The sequence below is a fragment of the Nyctibius grandis genome, chromosome 2 (genome assembly GCF_013368605.1).
Source record: "Nyctibius grandis isolate bNycGra1 chromosome 2, bNycGra1.pri, whole genome shotgun sequence".
In the NCBI taxonomy this organism is placed as follows: domain Eukaryota; kingdom Metazoa; phylum Chordata; class Aves; order Nyctibiiformes; family Nyctibiidae; genus Nyctibius; species Nyctibius grandis.
This window is the reverse complement of record NC_090659.1, coordinates 119,474,116-119,494,070: the sequence shown is the minus strand read 5'-3', so window position 1 is coordinate 119,494,070 and position 19,955 is coordinate 119,474,116. Positions and strand designations below refer to the sequence as shown.

At 38.9% G+C, this 19,955-nt stretch overlaps 1 protein-coding gene across 7 annotated transcripts in view; it reads left to right on the top strand.

The window, feature by feature from the left end:
- The window catches only part of DLG2 (discs large MAGUK scaffold protein 2), a 1,096,363-nt gene that overhangs the window by 1,060,914 nt on the left and 15,494 nt on the right, over positions 1-19,955 (top strand). For 4 of the 7 annotated variants that reach the window (XM_068425108.1, XM_068425110.1, XM_068425109.1 and 1 more), the window contains one exon: positions 13,365-13,410. In XM_068425108.1, the coding sequence (XP_068281209.1) occupies positions 13,365-13,410 (46 nt within the window). Of the gene's footprint in view, positions 1-12,364; positions 12,465-13,364; positions 13,411-15,429; positions 15,472-19,955 lie in introns of all 7 variants that reach the window. The other 3 variants (XM_068425107.1, XM_068425104.1, XM_068425103.1) reach the window with 2 other exon arrangements.

Here is a 19,955-nt window from a genome sequence, read left to right as displayed (position 1 = left end):
GAGGGCAGAGTGAACTGCAGCCAGCTCTGTTGCTCAGGATAGCAGCTGGAGGACAATAACCTGGATGCAGTGTAAGATTGGGGAGCAGCAGGAGAGGGCTGCTTTACCAGGACCCAAGGGTCACAGCAGCCTCACAACGAGGGATGTGGTCCAGGGCAGTCCCAGGGCACGAACAGCAAATCCTGGTGGCAGCAACCAAGGTTGGTCCACAGCCCTGTGGTTCCCAGAAAGCCTGTAGTGATGAGTCAGGTCCAAAGAATCCAGGAAGTCACGTCAGTAAGTTGAGGTGGGATAGGCAAGACACAAGGCAGGGCACAGGCAGACCGACAGCATAGCCCTGGCAAGAACCACAGGCTGTGGGAGTTTATTGAACCTACTTATCCTGCAGACACACGTCCAGCTGATGTGATCCCAGATGAGATCATGACCAACCAGGACTGGGTTGCTGTTTACTTTGTTCTGTGACTGTCAAAGCACTTTAGTTTGCTCCAAAATTTTCTAGCTTGCTTTTCTTATGACTATTCAAACAGTATTTGCTACCAGTAGGCTGCAAAAGATGTTAGACTTATACTAATGGTTTATACAGCTTAACATAAAGCCTGTACTACCAATTCTGACTAATTTCGATCATTAGAAATAAAATGTCAGTCTCTGTTGTGTAATTAAATTTTAGTTTAAAAATCTGTTTCCATTCCTTGGTGCTACTTCCACTTGGAGTATCAATTGAGATGTGTATTGCCTTTTACTTCCATTACATCGTGTTTCTAATGTGTTGAAGACAAAGAGCCTTCCCATTAAATGCAGAAGTTGACCTGAGCCTTAGTATGTGTTTTTTCCTAAGGATTGTGATATTGGTTTAGTCACATTAAAAATAGCAGACATGAACAAGAGTAAAAAGTCAGAATATGAATTCAATCCCCCAGCTTAGAGGCATTTGAAGTGAAACTTTGGTTTAGGCAGACCCTAAAAAAAAAAAGAGAGTATTTCTACTTTGATCTGATCTGATTCCTAGGAACATTTTAGCATTCCTAGTAACATTTAGCATCTAGAATGGTTCACAGTGTGGCCTTGGCTGTATAAACAAAAAGACTCTTCAATAACATGCTGGCAAACACATTGCAATTTCCCCTAAACAAAAATGTTTTATTGTCTCAGTGTCAGACAATTATTGGACACCCACTGATATTAAAAATAGTTAATAATAATTCCTAGCTAAAATATGCTTCCATTAGGCATTTATTTATAAGCCTCTGCAAAATGTCTAAGGAGCATACGCAGAGATGAGTCATAATGTTCTAGCTTGGCTTTTACTTGTCACACAAATATTTTACCTGCACAATTGGAAAGCCTGAAATATGGCTCCCTGCAGAAATATTATTTACATATGATGGTGGGACAATCCTGTAAACATTGTAAAACATTAGCTGATTTTTTTTTAATATGAATTTGTTGTCTCCTGAATTAAAATTTCTCCACCTCAAAAATCCTAAAGGGAACAGCTCTTCCTTTCTTCACAATCAAAAGCACCAACCTGCCATTGTTGAATAAAAGAGATGTGATGAATCACGCACTGACTGTAAAGGGAACTTGGGGTCACTACCTCTGCCCCAGGCACCTACAGGGTAACTGTTTAAAGCTAGATGCAGTGGATCTCATTTCTGTGAGCCTTAACTGGGTGCACCTTCTAAAAAACATAGCAGCCATTTCAAGACATGGTGAGACAGGGTTATGGCCCTTCAGTGCTTCACAAGGCTAAGGTGTGACAAGGATTTGCAGTCCTTATCTGCTTTATCTTGATCAGACATGATAATCTAAACTTTAAAAACCACAGGGCCTTATTCAAACTGTGCATTTTAAAAGCCTAACGTAGACATCTCAGCCATTTCTTTTGGACTAATCTTTGCACTAGTAGTTGCAGTGAATAAACTAGTCACTTGTGACATATATTCTGAATATACTGTTCCATTACCACTTTGCCAAGTGCAAAATATAAATGCTTAGATAGGTTAGGCTAGGTTAGGTTAGGTTAGGTTAGGCAAAGCTATCTAGCATAAGCATAGGTGTAAGCCCCCTGCTCAGCCCAGCATATAGCTCCCGAGGTGTCAATACAAATTACGCTGTTGCTGTGGAAATAGTGCAGGCTCCTGAACTACTTTGCTTGTATACCTACAGGTGAAAAAATTACAGACAAGAAAACCCCCTTCTACTCAGGACTGAGTTTTTTATAGAAAATCAGTCTGCATGTCATTTATTTGCAAGAGTTGTGAATCAGTATTTTACTGTACACTCCCCCGTCTCAGATGATTGAAATTTGCTTTGCTGTAACCAGAGAATAAGAACATTTTTTCATGTGTGCAACTTAAAATAAGCCTTGGAAATCATTCATGTTGTAAAATTTCTGGTTTTATATCTCCATTACTAATTGACATAAAATCTTTTACAAAACCATTGTTTCTGCAATATTGGAATTTAGTTATTGCTCTTTAGCAATCATTCAAGAGTGCTCCTCTGTGATAAAATGGAAATTAATGACAAGGATAAAAAAGTAATGTGAAATCATATTGCACAAATTCCTCGCCAACTCATTCTTATAGATAGGTCTTTATAAGAAGTCAAAAAAAAAGCTGGTGGCAATTATTAAAAGCAAATTACTGAGCGGAGATATTTTCTGCACAAGGACTTTTTATTGGCACAGGGCATTAGTAGGTCTGAAGATACTCTCCAGAGCTTTGGTGTGAAACTGCCCAGCACAGGGAGGAGGAATAAATTACTCTTCTCCATCTGGCTTTGTTGCTGTCTTGCCTCTCATTTTCTCTCTGTTGGATTTAAGTTCTGGGAAAGGCTGCAAGACCTCAGAAACGGGGCTAGCATTGGGTGTCATGGAAGAATCAGATCGCAGCATCAGTTCTGCCAGTGCAGCCTGTATCTTGGAGACATCTTCTCCCCATGCCAGAAGAAAAGCTGCGTCTCATTTGTCCAGCTGCCCTCACTCTTTTATGCATTTTCACATCCTCCACAGCCCTGTCTTCACGTTTCAAGACAGCTGGAGCTGGTGCCAAGCAGGGGACACTAGCTGCACCTCTGTTTTGACCTGAGCCCATATTATTGGGCTGCCCTGACCGTTCCACTTGAGCTGAACACATTTCACTCAGCATTTCTGCAAGGTACATTAGAAATACCGCTGTCATCAGCATCTAGTTCACGCAAGTGCTGAAGTAATCATCAAGTGAAATTCAGTAGATAAAACAGCACATGGCCAGGAAAATTTAACTGTATAGTGTCTCGTTGCTCCAGGATATCTTCAGGCACTCCACACAGACATGTAATAACTTAATAATAAAGCCTGTCCCAGGTCCCAGTTGAAAGTGAAGGAAAACAGGTGAATATTCAGTTTTAATTTATGCCATGGTAGCAGTGTTGGTTCTAGAAGGGAACTGGCATGCCTTAAGGAACCCGTTTTTTTAAAGTGGTGAAAGAGTTCTAGACATTGTGAAAAATACTATCCAAAAAAAATACTATCCAAAAAAAAATACTAAAGTAAAAAATTCTTTTGAGTCTGTTTTCCAGTTTAAAAAAAAAAGAAAAGCCTTTTTGCATTTTATTGGGAAGTACAAATTCTAAATATCTGCAACTTGTAAGCGTAATGGAATAGAGTAGCAAATGTGCGAAATAAAGGCTTTGGTGTTGAACTTGATCCAGATGGTGAAAAATATTTCTGCCTATTGGCAGCTTGTCAGTCAAAGAAAATGCTGATGGAGTCATTTCTTCAGTTAATCAGCAACTTAAATACATGTATTTAATATATTTTCCAGTTTCTTCGGTCTGATAATTGTGTGGAGTTTATTTATAAGACAATATTGTTTCTTAGGTGGCCATAATGTTAGGGACTAGAGCATTAGTGTTTTCTATCCTACTACAAGTGTGTGACATCCCTGCTTAGGTAAGAGAAATGTTTAAGAGAGTCACTGACAAAAAGATATGCTGTGTAATGTTTAAATTGGTCACAGATTAAATATAACACAGTGAAAATTTACTAGCACAGGTAGAATATCAAAGTTTATAGCTGAGAGTTAATTGCGTTTCTTCTAAGCTGTTCCAGCAGAAATTTGTGCTGAGTTTAATTTCATGTGTGTCCTATTTTTATAACTTCTTGTCTAATGCCCTGAATTAAATGGTAGGAAATTTGCATATATGTATAGATAATGTCATAGTTACTTGGCTTTTCTTCTAAAAAAAGTGGTTGAAAAGAAAAATAGATAGTATTGGCAATAGATATTGTCAAAGATTAGAACTAGAACAAAGTTTTCTTTTAGTAAGATATCACATAACGCTCCAGAAGAGTGGAGTTAAGCATGAACACTCCTCAAGATGATACAGTCTCTATATTTCACATTTTTATTCCTGTCTCACTCAAATTCAAGCAGTTCAGTTATGACTGACTCACAGGCCATGTTTGGGAGGTTATAGGGACACAGGAACTGCCAACCTGGGTCAAAGCCAAAGCGCATCTAATTTGATATCTCCATCTGTGAGACTGGTAGTGTGAAGTGCATTACTGGAAGAGGCAGGAACTTCACCTCCTACACAAACCTCACACCAGTCTTTTAGAGATTGACTTTGTTTTTGTTTGCCCATGTCTTTATTTTTTTTATAATTTTAGCTGTAAGGCCTAAATAAATCAATGTTTTAAATGAAAACCATGAGCCTGGTATGATTCACTGTCTCCAGAGCCAGATCTTTGGCATAATTCAGCCTGCTAAACCAGTCACCTGTAAGTGCAAACACTCTTCCTTTAACTGAAAAGGGCAGTTCAAAAGATAAGTCTGCTCCAATTATATTTCAGTGAATAGTTTGAAGGCATGTAGGTATCTTTCTGCACTACTACTTCACAAAATAAGAGTAATAAAGCTCTTCACGTTTTAAACTGAAAGAGGGTAGATTTAGATGAGATATTAGGAAGAAATTCTTGACTGTGAGGATGGTGAGACACTGGCACAGGTTGCCCAGAGAAGTTGTGGATGCCCCCTCCCTGGCAGTGTTCAAGGCCAAGTTGGATGGGGCTTTGAGCAAACTGGTCTAGGGGAAGATGTCCCTGCCTGTGGCAGGGGGATTGGAACTAGATGATCTTTAAGGACCCTTCCAACCCAAACCATTCTATGATTCTATGATTCTATGATTATTCTTTTTATGTAGTGGTCCATTTTATGCAGTAGCTTACACTTGCACAAGTCAAGTGCACAGCACTTGATTGCACAAATAAATGATCCCACAAAAAATAACGATAAAGGAGCAAGTTGGGTTTTTTTAACAGCACAGATAACAGCTTCTGCAGCTTTATTTATTAGTGAGATTAATTAAAAAGGTTGCATAGAGGAGACCAAAACACTTAATTTCATTTGCAAATCTAAAGAAGCACCAGTGGCCAACTGGGAATCAGAGTTAAGAAAAAGATATGAGAAAATATCTGATCAAAACTGAGAAATGAAGAATAATCTGATGAAGGTCCTACTGCATACACTGTAGGAAAATCTGTGGGCCTGGGCTGGTGTTCAGACAGTCCCAACACTTTGCCAAGTGCACACCAATGTTACTGTTGATCTCTGAGGCTCTATCGTCAGCATTGTTGCACAAAGGATGCTGAGACAGGTTCACATGTGCAAGGATTTATTAGCGGGATCAGTAGCTGATGGCATACACCAGCTCTAGCAGGGAAAGTTACTTTTTGGAAAAAATATTTTAGAAGAACAGAGAAAGATTTAGGACAACATTGCCAAACATGGAATAGACTTTCTAACTCCAGAGACTGCTTTGAGAACGGAGAGGAAGACCTTCACACTGCCCATATGACTGCAGTGCGCCCGGGTAGGTCAAAGTCCACGCTGGACCCCAACACAACTCTGCGATGCTGGATCTGTGAGGATCTCATCACAGAAACACGGATATTAGAGCTGGGAGAGGCTTATTATTTAGCTCTTTTCCTTTCACTGCCCCTTTCTCTAGAGCACTGCAGTGTTGTTCCCCATGGTATTTAAGATTAGCAATTTGTTTTAAATGTGAAAAACGATCTAGGCTTTTCCACTTCCCTTGGGGCAGATTATTCTACATCCAAATTGATTTCACTGTCAAGGAGCTTTGCCCTTTCTTATTTTCACACTATTAATTTCAGTGTTGCTGCTTGAACAAATCCTTCCCACCCACTTTGTGTACAACCTTCAGATACTTGTAAATGACCTTGGCTGTCACGTACACAAGGTTTTTACGTTGGTGTTTCAATCCTGCGGCAATGATGCAATGTAAATTAGCACAGATGAGTACTCCCTTTTTAATGTGATTCGTACCTTGCACCAAGTTAAATACATGTTTGCAGAATTAGAAATACTGCTTTTACATGCTTTTTTGAAAGTCTGTTAGTCTTTCTGTTCCCCTGGTAGTTTGTGTTGTTTTTAACTGTTGTTTTGTTAGGAGTTCAAATTGAGTTCCTGGCTGACAAGCGGCATTAAGTCAGTCTTAAAAAAAGGTTAGTTAGATTTCATATTTATGAGCACTAAACAACACTACTCTTGTCTGTAGAAGCTAGACAGAATGGAGTTTTTAATCAGGCTTGTACTTTTTCATTTTGGATTTCCAAGATCCAAATCTCTCTGCAGCTTCATGGGAAAACTAAGCAAGCAGAGTTATCTTCATCTGAGCTGCTTCTCACCCAAAGTTTGTCCTCTCTTATCAAAACAGATCATGGTGCAAAACTTCAATAAGGAATGACTGTAGCCAGGCTTTTTTTTTTCCCCTCAAATTCTTGCAGTATCTAAGAAAATTCAAGGTTGGACTTAACAGAACAGGGACACCCTTCCCCTTGCATCTCATAAAAAGACACAGAGATGGTGGCAAGTGTTTCTTGCCAGCATGTAACTGTGTGGTCAGATTGCAAATGAAAGATATATGTCTTAAGGAATATACTGCGTGGTCACTATACAACCAGACTTACAGTTGCCACTAACAACTTAATTTATCATCTTCTGCATGTGTGCAGAGACATCATTAGGAGCTTTCTGTGTGTGTGAACGCAGTCCATGGCCAAGTTTGTGGTTACACCAGGAAAGTAAGAATGGCTCAGTAGCATTGGCTTTCTTCTAGACTTGGTCAAGTCACTTAATCTCAGTATACTTCATTATCTTATCAAAAGAAACTACCATGGCCTCAGTGATAGTATCCACCGGGCCATAGTGTTGACCTAGTCCCCACAAAGTGCCTGTAAGGAGGGCACTGCTATGGTTCTGGTATTGCAGATGGAACAATGAGGCAGGAGATCCCGAAGTGTGGTATGACCCATGTTCCCCAGACCATGCTGCGATGCTCACTGCAAAACCACTTTTCACATAAAGCAAATATACGAACACAGGATTGTCTTCATAAGTTTGTTTTGATGACTTCATATTCATCACGCATTTCGAATTGCTAAGTGCAAAAGCCCACTATAAAAGCAGAGAGATCATATAGATGTTTGAAAGGAAAAATGACACTGAGTATCTGTTACAGTCCACAACTTATCCTTCTGGTATCAGACTTTTTGGTATGCAACTTTTTGGTATGATGAGAGATTTAACATGTAGAGTTTTAACAGTATTTGAGTGCCCAAAACTTTATTAAAGTCAGTGTTCAAACAGAGTAAAAGATTGTCCCTAATAAAATAAGTGTGAATTAAATATAAGAAAAGGATTGCAGGGACATAATGTTGATGATAAATTTTGTAGATTTTTGTAGAATGCTGTATAAGTGAGGGCTTTTCATTTAAGTCAGGCCAAAAACTGGTATTAAAGGAGAAGAATCAAAAAAACTACAGCAGATGAGAAGCAGCGAAATGAGTGAACACTGCTAGACCAATGTCAGAACAAGACTGATACAGATGATCACATAACATAATAACTAGGCTAAAGCTCAGCTCAAACCTGCCTAAAAATAGGCAGTAAATGAAATTCATCTACGCCCCGTATAAAAGAATTTCACAGCCAGTGCTCTGGAACAGCTTTTGCTCAGGTGATCCCCGAACACTGGTTCCCAGCTCATGACTGAGGACTAGCACTGGTTGAATGAAACAGCAAAAAAAAGTATTCCCGATGTATTTGGGAGTTTAATGGCTTTTAGAAAATATAGTTGCTTTTAGAGCTTTTAGAGCATCAAAAGAAAGCTTTCCCCAACATATTAGGCTCTTCTGCGAAGTGTAAAGAGGACAACCTCTGTCAAGAGCACATCTGCAATAAACAGTATGGGCTGGATGAGCTACATTGTGAAAAAAATGGGGAAGAAGCTCCAAGTAAACAATTATATAGTTGCCTATTGCAGTATGGTACAACTATCAGATTACTGATGCACTATTCTTTGTGATGTTTGCCACTATAAAGCAAATTTTGCAACTGGATTGTTTATTCAATCATAGATGAAATTTTCCTTTAAAGAAACACTATCCTATTAGCTGATGAGTAACATATATATGGCTGCTGCGCCTAGGGGAAGGCATTTTGCGTCAACAAAAACGATGTTGACACAAAAAAAACTATCGAAGAGAGTTCTTACGAACGAGAAACACACAGTGTCTTAATGTCTGTCACAACCAGGGAAGGTTGATATCTGTAAGCCAGACTTACATAACTGGGGACATCTGAGGATATTTGGTCAAGTAAGAGGGCATATCACAATTTTTTTCCAGCTTGTCCAAAACACAGTCTATGCCTATGTAGTATCCAACAAGATTTCAAGCCAAGACGTTGATGAAAGCTTTTCTCCCTTTTTTTTTCTGAGAAAAGGCTGTTTTTTTCATCACATTTCAAATGTTGTGAAGAACGACCTCACTGTTCCGTTGTCAAACAGCACTTGAAAATTTCATTTGCTTTTTAGTCTTAGGCACCTGTCTATATAAAGTGCCTACTAATGCCAATTCCTAGGTTAGCGGTAGTCTGTGTGAACTGATGGCAGTGAGGGACAAAGTAATCTATTGTACGGGTTTTTCACTGCGACTGAAATGCCCGAGTTATTTGCCATTACATGATTTTACAATATTCATGGCTAAGAAATTGCGACTTATAGAGGAATCCATTTTCGGACACTTTTTCACTGACTTTCAGAAACTGCCTAAGCTTGATATCACAATTTCAATTCCAGTTGCATGCAACTTTTGCATCAGGCTAAGAGACGCATGCAAGTACTTCTCTCTCATCTATTCTACGGCTATTTCACTGCTCTCTAGCAGCATCAGGAGCCCCTGTGAAAAATGGCTCCAGAATATTTGGGAGGTCTCAAAGTTTCCATTTTATAGAAATAAAATCTCTCAAAAACATATGTCTGAATTTTGCAGTTTAACCCTACCACCATTCCTCATACGCATGATCCTTTCTTAAAAAAGAAAATATGCATTTAGTGTTGGTCTCTACTCCTCCACCAACAGAACAAAAACTGGAATTAACACAGTGTGCCCAGGAAAATCAAGGTTTTATTCTGTATAAGTCTCCCTCTCCTCTCTTTGCCAACCACCTTATCTCTATACATTAGTGATATATAATATACCTGTAAGAAGCATTTTACTGGTCGTCTGCCGGATTTCATATCCTTAAGGTGGAGACCATCAGCCTGATTTTAATCACATTTATATTGGCTACAAAACCTAAATCAAAGCTCCTGTATTTGGTTTCTTGTGAATCAACATGCCCTTAATGTACAAGAAAATAAATACTTAGTAAGCCTATTCAGTTAACACCAAGGACTAATTATTTCCATAAGTTTGTAGGATCAGACCCATTTTAGTGTTTTATATTTTACAGGTTTTTTGTTATTTTAAATATAAACCCTGTGACTACACTGTAATAGTATATATGGTCATTAACGTGAATATACACATTGATTAATCTATAGAAATATCATTTTCTATAATGATCTATAAATCATAGAATTTTTTATCATTCTATGATTAACACATGCATAAACTTATTTGCTTATGGATATTAATAAACTAAGCATCAGCTTTGTTTTAGGAACAAGGCTTTTTACTGGTGTAAATGCAGTGACACAGTTGGACCTCATAGTCACCTGCTATGAATTGCCAGATTTTGATTGTCCAAATTGAAGTGGAACAATATTTTATTAAAAAGGCAACCCAGTACTTGAAATTGGAAAAGGAGAAAAAGTTTATATAACTTACATGACTATAGTATATCTGTCTGATTTAGAATATACTGCTAGATCATGCATAAGCTTGAAAAAAATATATGCTTTTCTGGTGAAAATGGACTTTCTGAAGGTTTTGCTCTAGGCTGTTGGGGAAAAAAATTGAAAAATACTTATAAGTGTTATTTATCATATAATCTCTGTGAAGCACAGCATATTTATTTGTCAATTTTATAATGTTCTCTTTAATTCCAAAGTGAAATGGCATTTGGTAATGAAGTGATTGTAATTTTAAAATCTCTTTGTTTTTTGAGGTGCTATTGTGCATATATATATATTTTTTTTTCCTTTTAAAGTGTAATGCTTATAGTATTACTATGTCAAATTCAGATGAATCGTGACAAACAACATTTTCACAGTGGGAAATGTTAACATGCTACATTCCTTTCTTTGGAAAAATAAAAGAAATGATCACAGAAAACACATTTTAATTTAATTATATCATTTAGGTCATTAAAGTGATGCAATGTGCATGTCAATCCTCTTTTCATCCACAGATTACTTTAATCCTTCATGTGCATTTTTTTTTCCTCTGGCTTTCTTTCATATTTGCTTTTTTTTGAAATTGCATGCTGTCTGGATTATTTGTGCATGATCTCTTCACATTGAATGTTTACATACTCTGAGAGATTTTCATGGATCACTTATTCTACATGTGCATTTTTTTTCCTTTGTTTTGAGTTACTGAACTTTAAATATGCTTGAAATGTAAAAGTGGCATGAAACTTTCGTGACACAAGTAGAAAACTATTTTATTAGAGATTTTCAGTACCTAACTTCACATCTTTCAGAAATACATATTCTAAACCACATTTTATGTTGCGCTTCCAAAATGTAAGAAAATAAATTTTGTTCTGAAATTCTAAATCTATTCCATTTCAGAATTTGAGCCAAATACTGGTTATATTTCATTAGAGCAATGACAAACACATGAGATGATTGGTCCTTTAAATGAGTTGAGAAGGTCTCTGCTCTCTTGGAGGTGACCACTTGCAAAGTCCTGTGTCTGGACATTGCATATGTTATAGTATAGGAAAGTGTAGGATATGTCTGATGGACAACACAGATCACTTCAGATAAGCATTATCTGCAGTTCTTGGCAGGTGCCCTCTGGAAATGCCAGCTTCTCTCAATTGACTGTATAGGGACCCTAATTCCTCATTTAGTATCTGAAACAGATGTCCTAAGTAGGCATATCCTGCTTTTACATAGTACGGTGCTATGAGCTCTTGTGACTGTCTATAAAGTCAAAGGTTTTCCCATGTAAAAAACCCAATTTCTTCCATATTAATTCCCCATTTGAAGAATTAAAGCAATATATATGTTGCTCAACTTGCAATCATAGAATCATAGAATGGTTTGGGTTGGAAGGGACCTTAAAGATCATCTAGTTCCAACCCCCCTGCCACGGGCAGGGACATCTTCCACTAGACCAGGTTGCTCAAAGCCTCATCCAACCTGGCCTTGAACACTGCCAGAGAGGGTGCATCCACAATGCTGCTTATCATCAGAATTCCATCTCTAAATCACATAAAACTAAAAGTATATCCAGAAGAACCTAATGAGTAAATGTACATGTATGAAATAAAACAAAGGTTTTTTACAAAAAAATATGAAAAAAAGCATTAAAACACATTTAAGAAGCTGTCGATTAATAGGCCAAATAAAAAACTATGAAATCAGCAGCAGTTACCAGAAAAAAATATTTGATTTTGATTGGCACAGGACTGAATTCACATACCTACAAGTTAATCAAAGGTTTCCACTTTCCTCTTTACAGCCTATTCTTCTTCAGCCAGTTAATTAATTCTGTGCACAGTCTGCTATGATTAAAGATGAGCGGCTTGATCTCAAAGTATGCTGAGCTACTTGTAGCCCTTTATCTGAACAAGCCAAACACAATAGTTTCCAAATAAGGAGCTGAGGGTTGTGATTTGAGACCTCTGTAATCAAATCGATCCAGTCTCCAGGGGCTTTGCCTTCAACCTACAGACCTCACTGCAACCACCTCTGATCCTTTGCAGCTGCTTGGTTTGGACTGATTTGGGTCACTACAGTTCTCTCCACTTTTACAAACTAGTTGTTTTGTCAGCATGAGTGTGACAACAATTAGACGTCCCTGTTTTTGCCCCATGCCTTTTCTCCTTCACAGTCATTCAATGACAAGCGTAAAAAGAACTTCATCTTTTCACGAAAATTCCCATTCTACAAGAGCAAGGAGCAGAGTGAGCAGGAAACAAGTGATCCAGAACGTAAGTAACCTCTTGGAGATGATGTCACATGCAGCAGCACAAAAAATGGGTGACAACGCATGATACCAGTACCCCACACATCTAGGCAAATATCTGTCGTAGGCAGGCAGGAGAGGTATTACTACTGTGACCAATGTGTGACTGCAGTTTGGATCCAGCTGGTCCTTCCTTCCCTGAAAACATCATTTTCAGAAGAATAAAACAGTGACCTTAACTTTTGGAAGAGCAAATGCAGCTCCTCAAAGTTGTTGTGGCAACTGTCATAAATCCAAACTTGTCTCTTATTAAATATTCCCAAATCAGAACCAGCTCAAAATAATGCAAACGTGATTTCTTTCACAATACTAAACTAAATTATTACTTTTAAAAAGGCCTGCTCTAATCTCTTTTTTGCCTTTGACAATCTCCAAGTTGATTGCCATGGGCAGCTTTGCTGAAAGTTTAACAATTAAATTAAGCATTCATGGTAACAGCTTAAAGAAGTAAATCAGATCCTGGACTGTGTACCTCCCCAGGTATTTACTCCTTGCTTAAATTGTAGACAGAACCAGCATTATTAAAAATATATGCTGGATCCAAGCCCAAATATTCACTTTTTTTTCTTAATAATTTTCTCCTAAATTTATCCGGTGAGGATTGTGTCTGGGACTTTCTTTATCTGGTTGTTCCTTCTTCCTCACGGCTCCAAAAGCCATGTGTCATGGTCACTGCCTCTTTCATTGGCTGCATTCCCATAGAATATGGGTTTAAAGTTGTTTCAGAAAGAAAAAGCAGGGATCCAGATTGCTCAATCAACATGGTCAGTCATGGTAGTATCCATTTCAACTCCACTGACTTCTTCCTTCCTCTTCTGCGGCTGTTCTTCCTTTCTCATTGCTCTCTCTGGGGACTTCCGTGCAGGACATCCCCGGATTAGGTGACGACGGTTATGGAACAAAGACTCTGAGTAAGTTCCCAGGAATGGTCACTGTAAATCTTTTTTTGTTTCATTTTGTTTTGGCTTTTGTTCCTTCTCTGAGGACCCTCCACTCCTAGCATGCACAAGATAGAGTTTTATTTGTTACCCAGCTGTGAATGCATTAAAAATATTTCAATCGTTTCATTCTGCATGATGATATTAAATAACATACAGTGTATCAAGCAGACACTTTCACTTCTTTTTGTAATAACACCTTTTGTTTCTGACAGTATGTTATTGTTCCCATCATGGCAGTTCTGTAGAGTAGCTTACCTAGAACTCGTTTTGCTGCGTAGACTGTCCCTTCCAGCAACAACCCCTCCCTCTCCATCTCAAGGGAAAGTTAAACATTTTAACTTGATCACAGCCTGAGGAGATCAGTAGAAAATTATTTTATGCTATTGCTTCTGCATTTTCAGCTTTTTGCATGGGAGCGTTTGTTACTTTGCTGGATTTTAGATTAGTGTTTGTTATTGATGGAAGAAGTCATTTGCAGGCTAGAGAAGACCATGCCTTCTCCAAAGTTAATTTTGGACCCATTTCACCATTAGCAACCTATTCTCTGTCATGCAACCTTAATCGATCTCTTCTTCTGATGCAGCAATCCTGTCTCAAGACTTGGCATTGCAGAATGTGTAACATGTCAGATAATTGTTCAGAAACAATTTTGCTTCCTCGAAAGTTAGACCAGAAAAATTGCATAGAGTGAAATATTTGCAGCTGATTTCTATATAAATAGCTACATTATATTCTGTATCTAGAGCTAAATAATTTAAACAAAATGTCACTTGCATGCGTTTGGCTGCTTCTGCCTCAGTTCTTGTTCTTTTCCTTAAGCACTAAGTAATGAGAGAAAAATGTGTGTGAATGTTAACACTGCATCTCCTACTGTTTTGTATGTGCTTTTTAATTGCAGGAATGCACATAATTTTAGACGTTATTCTGTTTCTGACTGATTTGTTGAAGGGACATTTTAATGGTTTAACTTTAAGCCATACAGCAGCTCGCAATTTAAAGATGAAAGCTTCATCTCTTGTACAAAAATCTGCAAGCCTAGTTTTGTCAGTGATGGACAGCAAATGTTGCTGTCACCTGAATTTTAACCATTCTGCTACATTAAGTGAAGTGTCATGGCAGCTCGTTAGCAACAGATGCAGATCCTTCCCTGCTAAAGAGAAGTAGAATACTTCTGATCCGATAAACCTCCTGAATATCTGTGTCCTTGCAAAGACAACTCTCCATAACATCCAACAATTTGAAAGGAGATAACTGAATTCTGCAAATTGCTAAGGGAAAAGTAGCACAGAGGTATTATACAGGCTCTAGTTTCTCCATTTATATTGCACCTAGCTTTCAGTTACTGACACACATCTAGACATTCCTGTCCATCCAAATTTCACTAATATTCAACTCAGATGCGCTCTTTAATGACAGTTCTTACTATGAAGGATATTCGTTCTTGTTTAATAAAGTTCTTCAGGGTCCTGTATAGCATATTAGTTTGAGACAACCCTTGTTAGCTTGCTATGAAATGTTCGAAAGCCAATATACTGTTTTCTTCAAAATGTAAGTTTAACAAGGTTAGACATTTAGCAGGAATAGTTCCAATGCATTAATGATGCACATTACTGATAGAGCAGAATAATATGAGCAGACACTCAGGTTTCATGAAATTACTCAAGACGTCCAGTGAGATGCAAGTGGACCATAATATACCTTGAAATTAAGTTATCTGAGATGTCACTAACTGTCTCGTCAAGAAAAGACGTGGCTTTGCCATGGCGCATATCACTAGCTTATACTTACAGTCTCTTTCTGAAATGCCACAAGAGAGAAAGCTTTCATTTTACCTGTGTAAATTATCTGAGAGTTTTCAGGTGATGTCACTGCATAGTTTTTATTTCCTCTCTGCACAACTACCTTTGCATGACTGTGGCAGTTCTTTTAAGTTTCTGCAGCTCTGTGGTGCTTGGTTATGTTCTTTAATTTGCTGTACTGTTCTTGCAGAACATGTTTCTTCTAATGCCAGCGATAGTGAAAGTAGCTACAGTAAGTTACTGCTTTCATTAGAGTCCTTTTACTTTGCGTTGCTTGTTCTGTTTGTTTCTTTTAGTTTGTTTCTCTCCTTGCTACTCTTTTGTTAATGTTAAAAAGATGGTTGGAGCAAATGGCTTGGAATTCAAATTTACAACCACATCTTGAGTGCAAAGCTATAAAAGAAAACTGGCAACCTTTATAACAGAAGGGAGGAACGTTGTTATTTGTGATGTATTCTGGGATATAAAACCAAACCTGGCTTTGGGTAGGCTGTGAAAGTCAGGATTATTTGGTTTAGTGACAAGAAGTTTATTTCAGCAGGGAGGGGCAGTTTCTTAATGATCTTTTAAGAGTAAAATGACTCCATAGATGTAGTCAAATCTGCAAACGGCATCCTCTTTATAAAGTCACGATTTTTATTTGCATTTCTGCATGCCTGTATGAAGGGCTAAGAAATAGTCCCAAAAATTTTGTTGGGCCCTTAATTTTGGCAGTATAGATTTCCTAATGCTAATTAGATTAGATTAGATTAGATTAGATTAGATTAGATTAGATTAGATTAGCTTTCCTAATCCTAATTTCGAAGTCTTCGAAAAAAGGTAAGAGAGACCTTCACCCCTTAGGCACTGCCACTGAATCCCTATAAGTGGAGGTCCCAACCCTGCAACCTGATTTGGTTGGAATTACAAATTCCATGTGGTCATTTAGGCAACAGGCAGATTGTACATTCTGGATAATTATTAGTAAAACCCAGAAATTTAACCAATATAACTATTTTTCTAGGAGTGTTGAAAAGCAAAAAAATCGGGCATTAAATAAATGACTGGAAATGTAATAAAAGGTAATTAAAATTATATACTGCTTACTAAATCAGCCAGTTGTTTTATTTTTTCAAGCCATTTGCTTAGCAAATCAAGTTTTCCACCAGTCTCTCAGCACTTGTGCTAAGCACCCGCATACATTCAGGTAATCATAGGTGTCATACCTCATTTTTACTAGTCTTGATATAGTTCATAGCAGTTGAGCTCTGTTAATAAACACTGGTTTGTTTCAGTAAAACAGCTAATCTTATGCAATTCAGAAATGGTAAATTAGTTTGTATTCTCTTGTATTGCAAAGGTTTCCTTGGAAAACAATTGCCAGAGTCACAAGAAAACAGTAGGTGCTCTCGGAGTGCCAAGATCCAATTCTGAACTGCTTTATTATTAATGTGTCCTCTACTGAGGAGGAGAGGAGGATTTCATGTTTGAAATATAAGCTGCTCTTTCCCCAGACTGACTTTACAGTCAGGAATGAGTCAATAGGTTAAATTTTCAAAAGTTTGCATGAGTCAAATCTCCTCCAGGTGTGTTTACTTCAGGGTGAGCTCAGGGTAAAAGCCCAGAGGAGAATCTAGGCTGGTGGCTGAGCACATCCCATGCCTGATGAACTGTCCCAAACAGGAGACTTAACAGGGGTGTCCAGTTGCAGTCAAACATCTAGGGCAGGTCCACAAAAGCTAGTTCCCAAATATCATAAGATAGGCCAGGTAGTCTCATTGGCTGTGCAATAGTTTGAAACGAAGTCTATGTTTTGAGGTGCAAGAAAGGGGCTAGAAAAGGTCTGGGGAAGTTAATTGGGACATAGATACTTGGAAGGAAAAGTAGTGTTGGGGTAACAACTGCCCATGGCAGGCACTCTCCTTCTAGACTGGTTTCCATGTGGGCCAGCTCCTGTCTCACCCCAGCAGCATCCAGTCTACATCCTGTTGGCTGGAGCTCCCCACACATTACTGGTATGTCCCACAACTGCTGCCTGGTGGAGAAGATGCAGGCAGGGCTTCCTTCTCTGCCCATGGGAGATCTATGCCATTTAGCAGCAGAGGAAGACAATACAAGTTTATGCCAAATGAAAGTGGCTTTAAGATCCAGGACCTGGTGCCGAAAGGGCCTAATTCGATTTGCTAAGGATTCATTGGTGTATGCTGACATGACATTTGAAGGCATGACCTTGGGCAACTAGCAACTTTGGTTACCAGCTGGAAATTACTGTTTCAGATGGCCATGATGGCATACTAACTCTAACCTAACTGTGTGTTCAATTACTACATGGCCATGGTATATCAACATTATCTCCTGTGGGGAATTAAAGCCCTCCTGAGTCCAGCTGGTTACTGTCTGGATCTCCAGGCTACCCTATGTCAACAGTATGTCCCATCGCACAGCTCATTGCAGCAAATGTCCCCTAGAAAATTATGACTCAGGAGCAAAGAAGAATCAGACAGAGGAGAGCAAGAGGCGAGTGGCCAGAGAGAGCAGTCAACAAATTGTGAGGGTATGGAAGTAAGAGAGATGAGGCCTGCCATGAAGAAGTTGTCTTATTTTACTGTAGTTCTGACCTTGTGGGACTGCTGAGAGAGGACACTGCACAGTAGAAGCCTATCAATATCCCTCGTGTGGGAAGAATAATTATCAGACACAGTCTGTGAGCATTTCCTAAAGACGTATTCCTCACTGCCTTCTAATTTATTTATTTATTCCTAATGAAAGGAAAAGAATAATAGGTGCTCAGAGTAAAGCTCATTCCTGGTAGAATAAGACAGCATGCAGTCATTACTTCTGCTCTTCTTGTTTGCATCTGGGTAATTATAAATGGGGCCCATTGTCAGTCAATGCCACAGAACGAAGTTTGTTTTAACTCCATTTGGAGCCAGCCATGTCGCAAAGCTGTTCTTCAGTGTGATGTAGTGCCACTTTGAGGAGAATTTGTGTGTTCAGGGTGAGGCAGTACAAGTTATTTTACCAGGACAACATGTGTGTTTACTTGCAAACTCATCTAGCCCTCAGTTTGTGCACTGGTGGAATGGGGCATATTAAGAGGAGGAAAAAAAGTGAAGCTGAAAAATTCATGGAGAACAAATAGAAAACTGCTGGACATATCAAGAGGTTTGCATATGGCTGTGACCCTGTCCCAGTGCCCCTTTTCTCTTCTGTTTCCCCAGCAAATGAGCAGGAAGAAAGGGGTTGCCTGCCCCGCTGCTTTCTGAATTGTGGGAATTTGGGGAAGAGTGGCTGGAAAGCTGCCTGATGGAAAAGGACCTGGGAGTGTTGGTTGACAGATGGATGAATATGAGCCAGCAGTGTGCCTAGGTGGCCAAGGCCAACGACATCCTGGCTTGTATCAGAAATAGTGTGGCCAGCAGGACTAATGAAGTGATCGTCTCTCTGTACTCAGCACTGGTGAGGCCGCACCTCGAATCCTGTGTTCAGTTTTGGGCCCCTCACTACAAGAAAGACATTGAGGTGCTGGAGTGAGTCCAGAGAAGGGTAACGAAGGTGGTGAAGGGTCTGGAGAACAAGTCTTATTGCTCCAGAACAAGTCTGGAGAACAAGTCTTATAAGGAGTGGCTGAGGGAGCTGGGGTTGTCTATTTTGGAGAAAAGGAGGCTCAGAGGAGACCTTATTGCTCTCTATAACTACCTGAAAGGAGGTTGTAGTGAGGTGGGTGTTAGTCTCTTTTCCCAAGTAACAAGTGATAGGACAAGAGGAAACAGCCTCAAGTTGTGCCAGAGGAGGTTTAGATTGAATATCAGGAAAAGTTTCTTCACCAAAAGGGTTATCAAGCATTGGAACAGGCTGCCCAGGGAAATGGTGGAGTCACCATCCCTGGAGGGATTTAAAAGACGTATAGATGTGGTGCTTAGGGACATGGTTTAGTTGTGGACTTGGCAGTACTGGGTTAACGGTTGGACTCGATGATCTTAAAGGTCTTTTCCAACATAAATGATTCTATGATTCTGTGAAATCAGCAATTCACACCTTGACCAGCACAAAAAAAAAAAAACACAACAAAACTGTGAGTAAGAAATGACTGTCAAATGCCTTGTGTTCTCCTGCAGACATTCATATTTGTCCCCATAGAAACAGACCAGTTGGAGTCCAGAGTGAGGTGTTCTGCATTTTTGCTAGTTGGTCTCTGGCAATTGTTTTAACATGTTTCTCTAACTTTTGCTTCTCATGATGAGTATTTAGTGAAAAGTAGCTAGTGTCTAAACCTGTGCTACCTAATCACTCCTAGAACCATTCCAAACCAGGGGTACAACTACACAAAGTGATGTTGAAGGCTTCTGAGAGCTGTCCAAGCTGTGCCCTGGACAGTGATTAACAGAGAGGTTACAAATTGACTGGGCTTTTTCTAGGAGGTATTTTTATGCATTCATATTTATTTAGAAAAAATATTGCTTAAAAATTTAAGTATTTGGCTGGAATACTTCACATGTCTTGGGCTTGGGGGTTAAAAAATCAACTTCTCAACAGAAGTCAGATACTTTTTATTTCAAAATAATAATATCATTGAAAGTCCTCCTATGTGGTGTCAAGAGAAAATTCTTTGACCATTTGCAGAGAGTAAACCTGATTTCTTCTGCCGGTGTTCTCAACACTGGGTTTGTACTGAGCAAAAGAGCTGGAGCCAACAGTGGGATTTTCTTAATCCCGACAGATAGCCTTCAGCTCTAT